Genomic DNA, 20,625 nt, shown 5'->3' on the forward strand with positions numbered 1-20,625 from the left:
TTTATTTACTTACTTTATTTACTTCTTGTTTAAATACGTTTTTTACACATTTTATTATGAGTATTCATTTTCCATTTAATGATTTTTAACATTATACATTTACAAACTAAGTATGTTACTTAAAATTATTTTTTTAATATGAAAAATTTGAAAACAGGTATCTTTACACACCCCTACGTTATAATCCTTGCATTCGTAATAACTCATTTTGGAAAATGTTTTGCGGGAATGGGAACAAGCAAAGCATCGTCGACTTGTTTTCTTAGCAGCTTCTTTTGAACAAATTTTTGGAAAATGTCTTACAGTTAATCTGAGCGGATTTAATAATCCTGCTGATGTTGGTATAATATTAACATTGGTGCTTTTAGAGGAAAACCGAGAAGTAATTTGATTCACTAAATTAAGGCGATAAGGATGGAGGGGAAGATTGTTTTTAGTTTTTTTTTAATTGAAAAGAATATTGGCGTTAAATAGGAAACGCCAGAGCCATGATATTCAAGAAACATTTTTTTATACCATTTTACAATTTTCCTGAAAGATGGATAATGAATTATGACGCCATCCCCATCTACTGTCGATGAACATGAAGAAGTATTTACCTTCGATGTACTCGGCATACAGATGCCTGAAATGTCCTCAGCATACTTAGATTCGTTAGATTCTTTATGAACAGAAAAATGAGAATATATTATATTGTCACAATCACTACTCTCATACTGTTCAGAATCAATATCCGAAATATTTTGCATCATTTCTGCTCTTTCGTGTTCATTTAAATATTTTCGATGCTTCGACATTGTTATGAAAAAACAGACTGCAAACCCAAATACCAAACGCACTAGCACTCCGCTGCTTATTTCAAAGGAACGTTTGATGTGCCCAGTGTATTCATATTCGAGTACTTGTGTTCAAAACTATTATTGTCTCAAAATTTTCCTGGAAATATAATTTAAAAACATTTTCTCCAAATTTTATTCTGAACGATTTGCAGCCATTCAAAAGGTCATTTTCTGAGATTTAAGCTCTTACTTCCGACTTCCTCAGCTTCATGAAATTTTTAGTGTCTTCTACTCTATAGAACGCAGAGATGAAAATAAACTTGTTTTGTAAAGCTAAAAATATGCTATATAAGAATAAAAGCAAAATATATAAATAAATATAATAAAAATATGATTTTTGATCAGATTTGGCCATTTCAATATGTTCGGGTATCTTAAGTACTCTAAATGATATAGTTTGCATGTCATTCTACAGTGCTTCTCTTCACGCAGATTTTTTAGCACATATGTTTTTAATAAAAATAAAAAAGTAAGTGCCTTTTTTGGCAGATTAATGCAGCAATTTTACTCAGAGATAAAAAGGGGAAATCTTCGAATTACATGAATTTATATACCTGTCAAATTCTGGCAAAGTTAAATCTCATGTTGATAACATTGCCATGATTTGATTGGTATATAAATTTACATAATTCCTCGAATATTGCTTTTAATTTTCGCTAGTCATTAATATCCAGTAACGACGACATAGGTAAGTTTCCATCACCTGAATTGGTTACTGTGGAATTAACCACCGCAGTCCTTCGCTCTTTCACTAGAACCCCTTCATCACAGATGTCATTAAGATGATGTAGCGATTCTTGAAGAAGTCACGAGTGAAGCGGTTTAGACTACCAAGCAACGACCTGACCACAGAAGAACTTGTCAGGATTCTCCTAGCCGATTCTTCTCTGGTAGTAAGGTCTGCAGGATTGTCGGAGCCATTGCAATGGTTCCAACACTCTGGTAGAGTCAGCGACTGCACTTGAGCCACTCTGTTGGTGACAAATGGTTTCCATTGTTTAGAAGATCCTTTCAACCAATGAAGGCCGATTTGAGAGTTGCTCCGTAAGAAAATTTGTTTCGCGAAATCAGGGAAGACACCTTGTAAATAATTTCCTAAACGAGGAGCGAGGAGTGCTGCCATTAACTCTATTCTTGCAAGAGTCAAAATTTTTAAAGGAGCAGCCTTACTTTTTGACATTATAAAGCTCACTTTAATTTGGCCATTGCAATTCACGTACCTTAGAAAAGCAACAGCCCCATATGCCTTGGGACTGGCGTCACAAAACACATGAAGAGACATGGGAATAGAAAGGTTGCTAGAAACAGTATGAGAGTATAGAAATTTTGTATAGGTATGAAAACAAAGAGAAAAGAATCGAACTCTTTCTGACCACGATACCCTGCCGCTATAATTAAAGCTGTCAAGCAGAATGAAACGTGAAAAAATTTGCCTCGATCCGAGGATTGATCTGTAAGAACTGAGAACAAACGTAAAGGCCACAATATTTCGTCCACCATATTTGGTTACGTCGTTCCAGAAAGTATGTAGGAGACATTTTCCATGACTGGTCACGACCAGGTTGAACGTGGAAAAGGTAGAACATATCTAGTACTTTCGGGAACGAAAAATTTACCCTCTCTGATAAATTAATTGCATTCTGGAAAATAAGACTTTGACGTGTGGGTGGAGCATTTCTTTCCGTAAAAGTTTAAGCTTCCATCAATAGGTTTGTGTCACAGGGAAATACACACATTCATTAAGAAGTTAGATTCGATTTTTAATTTTAAAATTTTCAGGGTCAAAAGAGTTTTCTGCTGAAACTAAGATTCAGTTATAAAAATGAAGTGTCAAAACCCTCTTATTTAGGGCTCCAGTGCTCTGCAGCTTGAATTACAATTTATCTCAAAAACTCAGAAGTACCGAAGTTGGGCTGCGGTGGGCTCTGGCCCAGTTTAAGCTCTGATTAGAATTAAAAGAGTGATTATTCATTATTCAGAAATAATTCTTCAAATGAATAATTTAATTGATAACATGTCATTGAGACTCAGAAAGATGAAAATAAGAAAAAAAAAAAAAAAAAAAAAGGAATTAAATGAGAAAAAAAATTCTTAATTTTTTTATATAAGCTCTTATTTGAAACTTGTAAAACCAATGAATAACTAAAAGAAGAAAAATGCTTTATCATATAATTTAGTGCAAACAAGAAATTAAATAACTTTCTGGGCAAAATTTATCTCCAGTTTTATTTTACAAATTTATGGAATTTATTTTCCTTAAGTAATACCATAAAGCATTTATCTAAATGATCTTAAATTCTTAATACAATCATGATAACTGCGACTTTAGTCCAAGAGACCGTTTTGAGAAAATTTTGGCGTATTTGTAGAATAAATTTTAGCAATTTCTTTACCTTGTGATGTAAATTGTAAACTGAGTATTGTGTTGAATATGGATGAATTGTAAATGTTTCTTGTAGTATGTTTGCTGTAACTGTTTTGTAATGTATGCTGTATGTAACTGTTTTGTAAATGTAAAAATATTCTCTTAACTCTTTTGTAATAGTTAAAATTGTTAATGTACGTCTGAGATATTTAATTAAGTTCAGACTTGAATTTGATAATAAGTTAGTTTAAAGTAAAAGCTAGCATTGTAAATGTAAGTAGTTAAAAGTTAGACACTCAACCCAGCACTAAAGCTTAGAAAATCTTATACTTAGCACATTAGGTACAGTCCTGAATTTAAGATATTTGTTAAGGTCCAGTGTGTCTAACTTATAAACATGCATGATTTCAGTAAGGTTGTAGTGAAGAAATGCTTTTGCGCAACTATACACGGTTTTACATACATAACAGTGCTGGAGAGCAGGGGTGAGAAATTAACTGTAGAGAAACTGCAACATGTAAGAAAGATTTTGACGAAGTTTAAAGGGCAGGTGAAATATATGAAAGGTTTAAAAGATGTTTGCTAAAATATTTTTCCTTCCAAATGCCTGGAAGGAGATCTGACGCAGTGATAGAACAGTGGTGTCTTGAATTTATTGTCCAGTGATGTGTATCTTCTGTAAAATCTGAAAACTAGTTTAATTTTGTAAATTCATATTTATTAAAGTTAACTCATGGTTAGGTTTAGAATTTAAATTCTTAGCAAAGTCGTTAACGACCTTCGTTGCGATTACTTTAATTCTGGTTTGAAAAAATGCAGGGAGTTTTATGTTAATTAACTTGTAGAGACATTAGGATTTTTTGGAAGCAGGCAAGATGAAAAATGAACAATCGCCTTCGCCGGGAATCGAACCACGGACCTCTGGAATACCGGCCCAGCGTGCTAACGTTACACCACGAAGGCACGCTAGGGAAGTGGGAGAAATATCTTATAACGTAAAGGTCCGTACAAATGACAGATTTCGTCCACCATATTTGGTTACGACATTCCAGAAAGTATGTAGGAGACATTTTCCATGACTGGTCACGACCAGGTTGAACGTGCACGAAAGGTTGAACATATCTAGTACTTTCGGGAACGAAAAATTTACCCTCTCTGATAAATTCATTGCATTCTGGAAAATAAGACTTTGACGTGTGGGCGGAGCTTTTCTTTCCGTAAAAGTTTCAGCTTCCATCAATTGGTTTGTGTCACAGGGAAATACAGACATTCATTAAGAAGTTAGAATCGATTTTTAATTTTAAAATTTTCAGGGTCGAAAGAGTTTTCTGCTGAAACTAAGATTCAGTTATAAAAATGAAGTGTCAACACCCTCTTATCTTGGGCTCCGGTACTCTGTGGCTTGAATTACAATTTATCTCAAAAACTCAGAAGTACCGAAGTTGGGCTGCGGTGGGGTCTGGCCCAGTTTAAGCTCTGATTAGAATTAAAAGAGTGATTATTCAGTATTCAGAAATGATTTTTCAAATGAATAATTTAATTGATAACATGTCATTGAGACTCAGAAAGATGAAAATAAAGAAAAATGGATGAATTAAATGAGAAAAAAATTAAGAATTTTTTTATATAAGCTCTTATTCGAAACTTATAAAACCAATGAATAACTAAGAGAGAAAAATGCTTTATCATATAATTTAGTACAAACAAGAAATTAAATAACTTTCTGGGCAAAATTTATCTCCAGTTTTATTTTACAAATTTATGGAATTTATTTTCCTTAAGTATTTGGTTTTAGTTTATATTTAAGTACAAGTGCTAGTTAAAGTGGAGTTTTCCCTCAAGTGAGGTCATTTAGGTTTTTATACAACAAAAAGCTTTTCAGTTTAATTATGCATTGGTGGGTCATTAGGTTATTTTGAAGCAAGAGATATGGAAAATGTTGAGTGCCCCCCGGGACTTGAATCTTAGACCTCCCGAATACGCGTCGTGTATGCTTCCAATTACACCACGAAGGCATACGAAAAGGATATAGAAAATACTTTATATACTCCCCCCTTTTATAGGGCGATTGGGAATTGCTTGACCCAATCGCGAAATCTTGGTGGTGAAGATGTATCGTCCCCCACCTTTTAGTTCGGGCGCCACTGTAGAGTCATTAGGTTATTTTGAAGCAGGAGACGCGAAAAATGTGCAGTGCCCTCGCCGGGACTCGAATCCCGGATTTCTCATCTAGTCGTCGACTATGTTCCAAATTGCACCACGGAGGCATGCCGAAAGGAGAGAGAAAATACCATAAAGCATTTATCTAAATGATCTTAAGTTCTTAATACAATCATGATAACTGCGACTTTAGTCCAAGAGACTGTTTTGAGAAAATTTTGGCGTATTTGTAGAATAAATCTTAGCAGTTTCTTTATCTTGTGATGTAAATTGCAAACTGAGTATTGTGTTGAATATGGATGAATTGTAAATGCTTCATGTAGTGTGTTTGCTGTAACTGTTTTGTAATGTATGCTGTATGTAACTGTTTTGTAAATGTAAAAATATTCTCTTAACTCTTTTGTAAGAGTTAAAATTGCTAATGTATGTCTGAGATATTTAATTAAGTTCAGACTTGAATTTGATAATAAGTTAATTTAAAGTAAAAGCTAGCGTTGTAAATGTAAGTAGTTAAAAGTTAGACACTCAAGCCAGCATTAAGGCTTAGAAAATTTTATACTTAGCACATTAGGTACAGTCCTGAATTTAAGGTATTCATTAAGGTCTAGTGTGTCTTACTTTTAAACATGCATGATTTCAGTAAGGTTGTAGTGAAGGAATGCTTTTGCGCAACTCTACACGGTCTTACATGCATTACAGTGCTGGAGAGCATTACAAAATTCCATGCCGATGTGTTTTAATTTTACATTGATCAGTATAAGAGAGCGTTAAAATTTCGCGCTAAAGAACATGAGACAAATGTTGAGAAAAAGGAAACATAGAAATTTTATATTACCCAGCACTGTTTGTCAGAAAAGTCACACTTTCCATTTTTCGGAAGCAAAAATTATTGAAAAAACATCTTCCGTTGGTTAATTAGATTTTCTAGAGGCGTTCCACATTAAAAAAAACTGTCTGTTCTAGTTAGCGACTCTAATTCCAATCCATCTTTACCCTCAGCCTTTAAGGAAATTATGTTTTAGGTTTCTTGTTTCAATAGATGTTCAATAGATGGCGCCAGTAGCTTGACTTGTTTCCAGTTGTAGGATTCTCCACTGTGTAATTCTAAGTTACAGTTGAAAGTGAAGAATCTTAAGGACTAGTAAGCGAATAATCGCTTGAGTTCGTGTACAGGAAACAACAAGTAAGAAGGGGGAAATAACCCTTTATTATTTCGATTAAAGTTTAACAAAACTCCGTCTTGGAGCTGTACAATAAAGCCGACACTTGGGCTTGAACTTAAGAGACAAAGAATTAAACTAAACTAATCTTAACTAAAGAGATATAGCCGAAGCTATCAAAATTCTAACAGAGTTGGCCCCTTAACGGTAATTGATTGCGGAGCTATCAAGGGCCGAGCGTAATAATTGCTTACGAAAGAGTAGCCTCATTTGAGTAGCCTCAAATCGCTCATTTGCACTTAGGCAGCTGAAGAAGCTAGTTCTGTATTTAAACCATCGGAACTAATCCTGCAAAATTTACGAACATTACGCTGGCTCTTTTTGTTTAACTTCTCCAATAATAGTTCTAACATGTTTAATTAATCATTAGATAACTTACTTCAATTTAAATTAAAAATTTTAAAAAATTCCAAATGGGATAAACTTTAAAATAAATAATAATTGTATAGGTTTTTGTATTCTTAATAAAATATTTATTCGACACATGAATTACAATACATATATTTGTATGTAAATAATTATGGTGCAAAGTTTGTTTGTATAATGTCCGTGCATTGGGGAAAAATTAGTAGAAATTACCTCCATCACGGATTGTAGATGCCCAATGTTAAATCCGGTTTTTTTTTTCTTATTAATTTTCAACTTTGAAAAAGAGCTGTTCACGTATTCCAAAACAAAGCGATTACTCTTATTGCAAAATTTCTTAAATGAGCGTACTTACTTTTTAACTAGTACAGGTAAAAGTTAATCAAATCTATATCTTCAAATCTTGAATAATATTTATATCACATTGTAAATTAATTAGCTCCATTTATCGATTTTCTGGTGCGTTATTCACATTAGTTTTTGATCGTAATGAACGTAATGGGAACCCGGAATTCAAATTATTAAAACCTTGAAATGTTTGAAATAAATACATAACTGAAATGTCGCGGTAAGCATAAAATTGTTTCGCTGCCGCAAGTTTATGACCATTGCTGTAAATGATGCAGGAATTCAGTCAAAATTATCTAGTTTAAAACCACGCTATTTCAAAAACTCTACACACCTAAAGCAGCTACAAGCTTAGCTATTTTAAAAATAATTCATGAATATAATTTAGTTCAATCGTATCCAAATTTGGAAGCAGCATAAAAAGTATATTTAACGTAGCCGGTTACTATTGGCAGTGGAAAAAGTAGCTTCAACAAACTTTATATAAAATATTACGAGATCTTCAGATGGTAAAGAACTTCTTTCAGATATGGCTGTTTTCTCTACAGAAAATGATTCAAGCTGTCAAGTAGATTTTCAGACTGATGATTTGTCTTCATTTAAAGCAAGAAAATTTATGTTATTACATGTGGCTGAAAAATTAGTTGCATTGCTTTTTATATTTTTTGATTATTTAGATTGTTTCAATGATATACAAAATTTATTAAAAATGTAATTTTAAATATTTTTCATTTCAGAACTGTACTTTTTTATGTGCATCATTTTATGAATACTTAAAAGTTATGATTAAATACTATTATTGTAAGAATTGTGGTGCTATGATGTGAAATAGTTGTCTTTAAAGAAATATTTTTTTTTTTTTTTTATCGAACGGCGAGCACTTTCCTTTCTAGCACTGGCCACTCCTAAGGCCAGAAGCGGTGGCCATTTTTGTGTGGAGGCTTCTAATAGGTGGCTATTTTGTTGTGGAGGCACCTAATAGGCGGCTACGTTACCTCCTATGAGGGGACAGGCAATTTACATCCGCACCTTCTGTGGGATTCGAGCTCGGGCTCTTCGGTATTGCAGTCGGCGACCCTAACTACAATACCGTCTGGGCGGCAAGAAGAAATTAAATTGTGCCCATACAAAATAGTTAAAATAGTTAACTTCTGTTGTGCGTGTGTCTGTGTAAATATATTTCTACTTCTCTATTTTTTTAATTTTTATTTATTTATTTTTTGTCATCAAATGACTGGACACCTTGCAATGTATAAAGGGGCGCGCATTCATCTCTTTGCCTCAGGTGAAAAATTGCTTCGACATGGTTATCGTTATATTGTTGTCGTTAATGTCTAAATTGATTTATCGTTATTGTTAATACTATATCGTTAATGTCTAAATTGTTCGCAGCGGACCACGAAATTGATTCGCACAGTCCCATGACAAGTTATGACATTTGAATCCCATGACATTTGAATGATGCCTGGAACTAGTAGTTCGATCCACTACCATAAATGTAGAAATCCTGAAGTTTCACTATACACCAAGTTCATTACGTGTATCCACAAAAAACGTTCTCTAGATGGAAGTTGCTCTTCTAGACGGGTGGATACTTTTCGATTTCTGCTTTCACAAAATTATTGAAGATAAGTAATTGAAACAAAATAAATAAATGAAGAGTAAAAACCACTACAACTTCCCATGATTTACGGAAAATATCGAGAACTTGATTTCTAACGGCATAAACGCATTCAGTTTTCATGTTGTAATTTAGTTACGTGTATTTTCTTTGATAAATTTAATGGAATAATTTATTTCATTTACTAGGGAGATGGTATTTTCAATAAAATTGATATTATTGATCAACAGTGATTACCATTATTACTACTAGTGAGTTAAATTATAGTATGTCTCAGTTATAAGGGAAATCCAGATAAAAAGCCTTCAAGAAACATATTGTTATCATAGAATTATCATACAAAAACAAAAGATTTAACTCGGGAAAGGATATCTGTCTTTATTTGAAGGATATCTATCTTTAATAGAAGAATTCTATTTGGCAGTTATCTAAAAAAAGGTTCTGAAGATAATTCTTTTTTTATGAATGTAAGAAGATATTTGAGCTGATATATAACAATTTTCACAAAAGGAAATAAATATTTTGTAAATTTCAGTAGCAGTTTTAGTGAATATTTAAACACTACCGGGTTACCGTAAAAGGGGGAATATCTAAGAGTTTATCTCAAGTTTGGCATTTTTGTAAACTAGCTGAGAACCAGAAATTATCAAAGTCTTTCTTTGATGTCCAAGTGTATTTTAGTTATAAAAAAGTGGGTTGTAATATGTTAAGTTTCGCTTAAGATTGCCAGTGAACATTTAATAACATATTTCGTACTACATAAAAAGTACTTAAAAATGAAAATCGGCGCTGCTTTTAAACATACAAAGAATGACGAATAGATCGAAAGGTCCGATTAAGCTATGATAAATGTCTTGTAAATACTCTTTGATTTATTTATTTTTAGTCCAAGGGTAGTTTGCCCAGAAGGACTATTAATTTCGTTTTGGCATTTTGCATTGATTCACTTTTCAAATTGTTGCCACCAAATATTATCGCCCTGTTTATATTTAAAGTTAATAATGAAGTTAAATAATGAAGAATCTGCATGAATGTATGTATGTTTCTCGCATTGTGATAAAACAACGGTACCTAGAGCCATCAAATTTTGAATAACGTAATCTTTCACCGAGTATGGGCATCTGGGTAGCCCTGTTTTGTAATTTGGTTTATTATCGATTTCATGTTTTGTAAAACTTTAACGAATTTTTGATTAACAAATTCAAGGATTTCAAAGCGAGCAATGGCAACGTTGTACAGAAAAAAAAAAAAACATTTTTATCTCCAGCGCGCGTTACTGTGTATCCGAAATTCTCAAAAATACATAAAATTATTTTGCGATATTGCTGTTGAACTGAATTTTATGGTTTAAGTGCGAAGAACGTGATATTTAATAAATAAAGGTAACACTCAAAACGTTAAAAAAAACGCCACTTTAGACGTAATTTAAAATCTGAAACCTTTCAGAATTTTTTTATTATTTTAATTTTTTAGCCCAAAAGGGGCTGTTAGTCTTGAAATAAAAATTTTGCGTTGGTTAATTATAAACGGCGTATCATTTTTTAAATTGTTGACACCAAATATTATTGCCCTATATTATTTTCAAAGAAATTAATGAAGAATCTGCATGTATGTATACATGTTCCTGGCGTTTGGGGGTGGCTGGGTTACTGGCTGCCCTCGTTTGTGGAGATACGGGGCCCCTTCTTTTGAGCTATGGGAACACTTGTGTCCAGGTGGGCTGAAGGGAGCCTCCAATTCTTACAATTCTTACATGTTCCTGGCAACGTGAAAAGATGACGGTACCTAAAGCCATCAAATTTTGAATAACGCAGTCCTCTACCCGAATGTGCTTCTGGAAGCTTGAACTTCAAATTTGTTTTATTATTATTTATTTCTTATTTTTTAAAACTTTAGTGAATTTTTGATTAACAAACCAACGATTTGAAAGCGAGCCGTGGCAATACTGTTCGAAAAAAAGCATTTCTATCTCCAGCGCGCGAGCCTGTTGTCATTCAGAAAAATATAAGATATTTAGCTTTCGATTTTAATTAACTAACTGGACTGTATGAAAGCAATGTGTAGCCGCGTCCAGAAATAAATACTTTTATCTTTCACGCGCCAGCGTGTTCCCATTCAGTAAAACCTAAGCTACTTTCAAATTTAATATGGAAGGTTTTTGAGTAATAAAATAAGCAATTTGAAAGCAATAAACACAGTTCATAAGAATATTTTTTTTCTACTTTTCAATGTGATTGATTTAAATAAACATGTATTAAAATGATGAGATATCTAATTACAAATTATAATATAATATTATAAATTATTATAAATAATTATAATATTCAATATTTTTGTGAAATTACACTAGCTAGATTTATTAAAATCATTATATACTTTTCCTCTTTTATGATAACTATTTTAGGCGGCTAATCGCTCGAGCGGCTACTTTTAAGGAAATAATATAGTAAATATAAAATCATGTATGGCAACCTCTGACACTTTATCGGGAATTCTATGATATGCTGTTTTTAAATGTTTTGTGATTTTGCTGTAGAATTGAATTTTATGTGATGTAAGTACGAAGATATTTAAAAAGTAAATTTAACGCATAAAAAGTTAATAATAAAAAGATAAAAGTTTTTGTTAGCCGTCTTATTAAAAAAAGTGAATATTAATATTATGAGAAAAGACTGAAAAAAAAATTTCTGAAAGCTTTTAGATTTTACATTACACCCAAAGGGGCGTTTTTTTAACGTTTTGTCGGTTATCTTTATTTATTAAATATCATGTGCTTCGCACTTAAACCATAAAATTTAGTTCAACAGCAATATCGCAAAATAGTTTTAAAGTGAGCATATCTTTAGAATTTCTGATACACAGTCTCGCGCGCTGGAGATACGATTTTTTTTTTCCGTACGGTATTGTCATTCCTCGCTTTGAAATCGTTGAGTTTGTTAATCAAAAATTCCTTAAAGTTTTACAAAATATGAAACAGATAATAAAACAAATTCCAAATTTGGGCTTCCAGATGCCCATATTCGGATAGAAACGTACGTTATTCAAAATTTGATGGCTCTAAGTACCGTCGTTTTATCACAATGCGAGAAATATACATACATTTATTCACATTGTACATTATTTAATTTCTTTAAATATAATACAGGGCTGTAATATTTTGTGGTATTTGGGTGTCCCTGGGATCCAAAGACTCTTAAACCACAAACAGACATGCTTAGATAAAGCACAAATGCATATTATGAAATATGCACATTACTAAGCTTTTCATAATCAAACAATCCAAATCCGTAGTTTTCGAGAAAAACGTGAATGGAAATTTATAATGTTGCGTCCACATGGAAGGAAAATAATTTGGAAAATAAATTTCATTTTCCATATTATAACCATCACAGCTATGTATTAAAATGTAATAAACTGTTGATTTAGCAATAATTGTTTGTTTGCCAGAGTGCCAGATTGTATTATATAAGCGATTTACGATGTGTATATGTAAATTATGAACGTTGGCTAAAAGTCAACTCGATTCTGCCGGCTAACAGCAGAACTTTGCTTGAAGAAACGTATTCCGTTAGTAAATAATTGAAGTACCGAGAATTAGTGTTTTCTGAAATGTATTATTATCAAGAAATTAACTGTTTATTTTATTTTAATCAGTTTAAATATTTATTATGTTCAAAAGAAAGTTTTTTTAATCTTGCATCGGATGTAATTTCATTATTTTCATGCATGTTTTTTCCGAAGTATGACTTGTAGTGGGAGAGTCCTTTGACTATTATTATCCACGCAAAGAGAGAAATGCTATATTTATGCATTGTTATGAGACACCGTGTATTTCTGTCTTTAAATTTGTTTATAATACTTTTTCTTAGATCAGTATTTCTCAAAGTTAAATGTTTTCGTTCTTGATCAGTTGATTTTAAAATTCATACAGATTTCTAATTTTTTTTTTTTTTTTTATTTAGGTGAAGTGCCTAGTTTACAAATTTGTACTTCAAGAGGATGTCATTGAACGTATAACACAAGTATTTGAAGAAGAACTAGAACTGGGCTTAAAAAAGAAACCCGAAAGGAAATCATCGTTACAGATGGCGAACACATTCATTCCTAAACATTTAAGTGGAAAGGGTTAGTTATGATTTTTTTTTTAATTTTAAGATCATGTTTTATTTTTCATCCATATATTTGAATCTCTTCTGACTGCTGCACTCATACCTACATAGTACTTTTATATTAGAAATGTTGTGCAGAAAATTTCCTGCAGTTGATATATTGTGCCATATACTGTTTATTAGTCGTAAAGTCGTAAAGAAAACAAAATCCAATAACTTATTTGCATATCTGAAACTTATTTTGATATTTCTGAAATCAACATTTTTATTTTAGCTATTATATACGTAATGTGTTAAGAATATGTTGTTGTTTCAAATGGGTACACTCTTGAGGCTTAATGCATTCATCGGGAATGGCCCATAACTTATTTGTCATTTAACTCTCGTCACCGAGAACATGAAAGGTGCATCACAGAGGGAGAGGGCGACTGATTGTATAAATTGACTGATTGTATTATATCCGCAAGGACGGGGATGTTCCATCACAATTTCGATGGCGAACATCCCAGGAGACGGATCCGAGTGCCTTCCAACCCTATCTAGCTATTGCTAAATCTTCCTAGAAGACTTTCGAATCACCAAGTTCAGCAAGTGCTCCATGCCGCACAGACAATATATACTTAAAAATATCCAAGCCATCTCCAAGATTCAAACTTAGATTACGATCTCCGGGATTCAAACTTCAATACGGCCGCCGGCAGCTCTAATCACAATATCGATCAGGCCAGCTGTATCAAGAATATAATAACAATTCTCTCTTCTCGAACGCCTATTAGTGCCTGAGCGGATAAGTTCACTGAACTCGAGGTGTTCTTCCCAGGTTCTCTTCTCTGTTATGTAGCGGATGGTTGTATGCTGTTTTCTTAGTTTTCCTCCACAAATAAAGTAATAAAGAGGAACCACAATTCCTAAGAAACTGCTCCAAGAATTTATGCTACCTCGAGCAAATAGCGTTCTTGTAAAGGATATTATGCCATAATAAATAATCTAAAATATTTTTGTAAAATTGAAATATTAGGCTTATATATGTACAGCATTGCACTAATATACAGCATGCGTACTAAATGAAGCATTTTACTGATCTTGTGCAAATTCACTCTTCGAACTATACAAATAATTTTTTTTACACTCGTGGAGTTTAAAAATATCAAAAATCATTTGGAACAATAAATATACTTATTTGTGAGACGAAGTTTATTGTCTCACAAATAAGTACATCCCTTGGGCTTTGTTTAGTTCAAATATTTATTTTGTTTCTCTAATGTACTAATAGCAGTAAAATAGTTAGAAATTCTAGAACATCCTTTTTCTCAAATTATTATCCACGTGGCACGGTAGTAGTATTAAACCTTCCACAGAAAAAGCAGTTTCTCACACTTTTGAAAGTGCCTGGTCACAGAAGTTATCAAAAATTTATCTTCTCATTTTTTCCATCTATTCTATACATCTGATTGGCGTATAGGAAACTTTTCCTATATTCCATAAATTGCTGTCAATTCTATCAAAAGTAAAATAAAAAATATTACAGTAGATGTAATGGAATACACTATCCAAAATTGAAAATGCAACACTAAGAAGGAGCGGCTCGAAAATTATGCAAATTTCAGGGTAGACGCACGTCATCGTGTTATGCGAATGATGTGAAATGCGCAGCTTAAGAAGATATAAGGGAATTACGAATGATGTGAAATGCGCAGCTTAAGAAGATATAAGGAACCTGCAGAATGTTCAATTTTCATGCCATTATTTCTGCAAGGGAAACCATCGTATAAAATTTGTTCTTATCTCAGAGGAAGCACGTAATAGCAGAGAATGCAAGGCCGTCATTAACGGAGGCAGATCCAGTAGACAGACGATTTTACGAGAAGCATGGTTATCGGACTGAGAAGAGCAGGCTAGTCCATACGGCAAATCTCAGCTGACACACACCTGGACGCGACCACAGTGCACCGGCGGTGGCGACGATGGTTGCAACAAGGAAATGTGGCAAGTTCGTGGGATGCCGGTGCAATCAGAGTCACGTCAGCATGCGTGGATCGACTCATCCGCCGACAAGTGGTGGCATACCTGCAAGCCATATCTACCTCAATTTTGCATCATGATCAAGTCAGCCTGGATGTTCCAATATCGACCATAACTATTTGCCGTCGATTGGTGTCTAGTAATCTGCACTCGTGGCATCCGTTAAGAAGACTGCCATTGACCCCACATCATAGAAGCCCAGGGCTAAAGGGCTAGTTCATCAGCTTCTCGCGGCTGAAACCGAAAGAAGAGACTTATGGCGTAGTTGGGTTCGCTTGGTCAGTTCTGCTGTTCAGTTTCTTAAGCATTTGCTTGAGAATCAAAACGCTTTGAAAAATAGTTTAATAACCAATATGAGCCGAGATTTTAGCTCATGAAATTGCAATATACATGCATTTATATATGAACTAGAAATGTATTTACGTCATACCAAATTAAACTCTAATATGCGTAAAACGTAAGTAAAACATGCATAAACATAACTATTTTTTAATTAACACATATGCGTAAACATAACTAATTTTTTAGGTCGAGTGTACCCTAAATGTCGTAATTCTTTTTCATAATCATCTTTTTAAATATATGTAAATAATAACCCACCGATAACATGCGTAAATTTCTACATTTACGAAGAATTCTTTTTGCGTTAAAATATAAGTTAGTCGCAAAGTAATTTGCATTATAGAAATATTAAATAAAAATAGGCAAATATATTTTGAGAATACATGCTAAAGTCATCAATCTAATTAAAAATTAGTTAATGCTAATAATAGACACATTAAAACGAAACAAATTTCACTTCTTCCATTTTTGCTTTTCAATTAGCGTTGATGATGAGTAGTAGAATTTTGTAAGCTTTTGCAATGTCTATTATGAAAGCATTATTATTTAATGTCAATTACTCAAAAAATAATGAAAATATTTTAAAATAGTATTTATATATTTTGAAATAATAGCATGTATTCTTGCATTTTAAAAGTATATTCTCTGATACTAATTTATGTTTATGCCGAATTTCATAGTTTATTTTATATAGTAAATTTTAGCAGTCTAAATTAGTATATAATAATATATAACATTTTATATAGTAGTCCAAATAATTAACTGAAACGTGCATAAATTAGGTCACAAATTAAGTGAATAATAAACAAAGTAATGATTAAAATTATTATTTTTGTTAGGAATAATATGAATCAACTTAACATGATTTTTTTCCTATATAGTTTGGTTCGATAATCCTCTATTACTCTTCATCCATTTATTTGCTTTCTGGTCAGCTTTTCTTACCGATACAAGGGTTGCATTCCTATTTAAGTACCGAACCCTTACAAATGTTCGTAAACGGCAATATAAACGAATTACACTCTTATTCACGGAGGAAAACGTTTCTCAAGTCCAGAAATGAGATTCTGAATTACACCTCTACCTTTTCGAAAAGAACTGCCATGAAAAGAACAGAAAACATTTTCCATTTTCATCATCGTTTCCATCCAAACTGGTGATGGTACAGTTAATCCTCCTTTATATAATAAAAATATGCAATTCGATTAGTTAGGAATATCTACGAATTTTTTTGATATTTTACCCAAAGTAGGATCTTTATCTTTCACACGATATGCAATATAACCTGCCACATAAGCGTGCGATTCTTCTTCATATGCAGATATATCTTTCGTTGAATCATAAATTTCGGTTTCCCAAGGAAGCGGCGTACATTCATCATAGATGTCTTCGTAATTAATTAAATCATCTTCGTATTAGGAAGACTCAAACATTTGTGCTTTTTCATTTGAAGAGAAAGCTGTTTCTAACAGCTCTTTTGTCAAATATGCTTCAACTTTCTTCACATCTTCACAGTCATTAGCATTTGTCTTTAACGACAGTTTAGGCAATTTGTTTGCCAACAGCATCCTTTTCAGGCGAATTATTACGTCTGATGGAGACGGATGGTCATTAAAACGCCCTAGACTCCGAATCTGGCTGAACAAGCTTTCTAATACATCTTGAGTCAGTCTTGATGTTAAAATATATTTCACATTTATAGATTTTACGTCGTCAAATAAACCGAAAAGCGAATTTATCGATATGATAATACCTTTCTGAAAACGTAGCATTGTCTTCTTTCCGCATACTCTGAGATCAAAAATCATTTGCTTAATCTCATTTAATTTTTCTTTTTGTACTTCATAATAGCTTTCTAGGCCGAAAGCAGCTTTTAAAGGCTTATTGCTAGGGGGTAATACTACACTACTATTCATAAAGTCAAAAAAGTCATCAACCATTGAAAAAAAATTACTTGTTGCAGCATTACCAGTCAAATGCATAATTGCTTTAGCCGTTGTGGAGGAAAATAATGCTTTTTCTGGTGCTACTTTCTGTCTCTCGTTCCCTTTTACAGATAAAAATTGAGGTTTCAGTTTATAGCACAGTTTAATTTCTCCGATATCTTTATTGAGTACTTCATATAACGTGTTTGTTTATAATTGTACCATTTCCGAGAATAAAACCTTTATCAAGAAAATGGTTTCTCAAAAGCTTTATACAATGCGGCATATCAGCGAAAACCCACATTTTGGTGCTGAACTTGGGACTGTAAAAGAAAGATTTAACTGTTGAAATTTGTAATTCTTTCCAAAGGGTCTGACTACCCCTCATGTCAGATACAATTGCTTTGACTCGAATCCCAGACGATTCAAGTGCAAACAAAATGGAAGACAGAAGATTTTCCTTCATTTGACGATCAAAATCAAAATAAATGGGCTGTTTCCATTGTGAAATGAGTCCTCGAACCGATACAAATTGAGTCTTTTTAAAAGGACCTAATATCTGATCTAATTTTGAATCATAACAGAGTCTTGAATATATATGAATTTCATCGAAACTTAATTCACATAATCTTTCTTCGTCAGTTGCATTTTGGAAAGTTTTTTTTATCAATAACAGTACATCATTTAAAATGCCAGAAATGCAACTGAATCTTGAGCACCATCTTTTCAGTGTACTTGCACTTGGAAGCGGAATACCCATTTTTTCTTTCCAGACGTCGTATGACTTTACGGATAACGATCTGATTACTATGCTTTTTGAAATGTCGTCAGGAGACCATTTAATTCGCTTTTTTTTCATTAATGCATTTATTTGAGTTTCGGTAAATATGTTTTGAATATACGTTTTCATTTTTCTTAGTTTTTCATTTTCTTGATTCACTTTTTTAATTTCTTTCCTCAGTTTCTGAACTTTTTCTAATATTAGTTTTCTATTCCTTTTAAATCTTTTTCTTTGCTGGGAGATAGTTTTTAAATGCTGCTTTCTCTCAGTCTGTAAAACAGAAACCTTATTTACAAGAGCTGATAGTTTTGTGATTAAATCATTCACATTTTTCTGGAGGTTGGAACAGTTACAACATTGCTGAGTAATATTATTTTCAGTGAGCTCCTCATAGCTATTATTGTTATCGTTTTGAAGTTCCAGACATGCCTTTTTAGGACTTAAATTCTGAATTCTTTCAAATGCACTTTTTTTCTTCTTTGTTGCCTTTGCTGCCTTGGTGTATTCTGATAAATAACCAAGTCAGGAATACAAGCAGTTGGACTAGCAATTGACTTCAGTATCCTTTTTGTCGGTAATCTTAGCAACCTATTTTTCATATCATCCTCATAATCAGATTCAATGAAGTGATTGCTGCATATTCGAGCACTCTTTGTGTTAACAATATCCGTTCTTCGACACCTATGCAACCATTCTTTCGTTAACTGAATATTTTTGTACGGAAATCTATGAAATACCACGCTAGTTTCTTTCGTATTATGATACGTATTGCCACAGGTAGCAACGGCACACGATACCATTTTTTCAATGATTTCTCATTACAAGAACTTTCTAAATACAAAATCCCTTTAAAAGTATCATCAGTTATAACTTTCAAGTACAAAAAAAAAAAAAAAAAAAAAAAAAAAAAAAAAAACCCTCTTTCTCTGAAACTAACGGGGCTAAAGAAAGGGAATCCAAGAACTAAAGATTCAATCTTTCGCACTGATGCTCTGGTCAGTCGACGACGGGACGAACCCAGTGACGTCACATAACATCCGGTATGCTCCCCAAGAGGGGTTCGTGTCGGCATCGTTCTTCTCAAAGGGATGACCCAGCCCTTCTCTTTCTTTAGCCCTGATAGAAGCCAACGTCTGCAGTGGTGCAAGGCTCGAGCGATGTGGACGATGGAATAGCAGAGGGTCATGTTCTCAGATGAGTCACGCTTCTGTTTTTCCAATGATAGTCGCCGCGTACGGGTGTGGTGTCGATGTGGAGACAGATCCAATCCGGCAGCAACTGTGGAACGCCCCACCACGCAACAACGCGGCATCATGGTTTGGGGTGCAATTGCGTACGATTTCAGCTTACCTTTACTTATTTCAGCTTAAGTTCGTATTCAAGGTACTATGACGGCCCAACGATACGTGGATGATGTGCTGCGGCCGGTGACACTCCCCTACCTTCAGGGAAGGGCCCAATGCCCTTTATCAGCAGGATAGCGCCCGACCACACACTGTTCGCACAGCCAACGTGCTCTGCAAGGTGTACAGACGCTTCCGTGGCCATTGTTTACTCTTGATCTCTCACCAATCGAACCCATTAGGATGTGATTGGATGCCATTTGCAGACCTTGTCATTGCGGGGTTCAGCAGACGAATTGTGACAAATGGTTGACAGGGCAGGAGGGCCATTCCTCAGGACACCATCCGTAGTCTCACTGACTCTGTATCTAGACGTTTTGCTTCGTGCATCGCCGCCCAATGAAATCCAACAACGTATTGAACCGACGCTGTTCTCGCTCTGTATTATGCATATAATTTCGAAATAAAGATAATTTATTGTTCATTGCTGTCTCTCTCCGTTTTCTGAGTTTCATTACTCTCTGGCTATTCCTTCTTAGTGTTGCATTTTCACTGTCGGGTAGTGTATTTTATTCTTTGTAAATTTATTATTATCGTTATGAAGATGCTAATAATGATGAAGACGGAAGACTATCGTCGTTAGTCTTTCCAATTTCTTTAAATGGTTTATTTATTTCCTTGCTCTGTCGATGTAGATCATTATTTTCCACTAAGTGTTTTAATTTTCATTCACACTTCTCATCCTCCTGTTTTCCAGCTTTTATTATCTTATCTGAAAACCCGACGCTAAAAATTGTTCATGCACATCCTTATTAATTTATACCTTTCACATAAGCTACTAATATTATTAGTTAACATTAAACGTTTCGTATTTGTGACATTCAGATTCGCTAAATGCATTGAAATATTTAATAATTTATTGCTTTCTTGTAAACATTTAAATTTGTTATAATGTAATGTTTCTTAGCAAAATCTCACTTTAGTTTCACGACTTAGTAATTAATTTGCAGAGATTTTTATCTGTTGATTGATAAATTAAATCAAACAATAAATTTAGCATAAAATAATTCAAATGTATGAAACGTTTGTTGGTTATATTCCTCAAATTAATTGCAAATTTCAGTCTAAAAAAGGTAGGTAGAATTTCATCAGATTATTTGCAGAACAGCAAATTTTGTAGCTTT

At 33.3% G+C, this 20,625-nt stretch overlaps 1 protein-coding gene across 2 annotated transcripts in view; it reads left to right on the forward strand.

The window, feature by feature from the left end:
* The window catches only part of LOC118187063 (hexokinase-2-like), a 111,341-nt gene that overhangs the window by 16,058 nt on the left and 74,658 nt on the right, over positions 1-20,625 (forward strand). For both annotated transcript variants that reach the window (XM_085808784.1, XM_085808783.1), the window contains exon 2: positions 12,882-13,044. In XM_085808784.1, the coding sequence (XP_085664910.1) occupies positions 13,005-13,044 (40 nt within the window). In that variant the 5' untranslated portion in view covers positions 12,882-13,004. The remainder of the gene's footprint in view (positions 1-12,881; positions 13,045-20,625) is intronic.

This window comes from Stegodyphus dumicola, chromosome X2, assembly GCF_044657685.1.
Source record: "Stegodyphus dumicola isolate Sdum_Otavi_A_Nest chromosome X2, ASM4465768v1".
Classification (NCBI taxonomy): Eukaryota; Metazoa; Arthropoda; class Arachnida; order Araneae; family Eresidae; genus Stegodyphus; species Stegodyphus dumicola.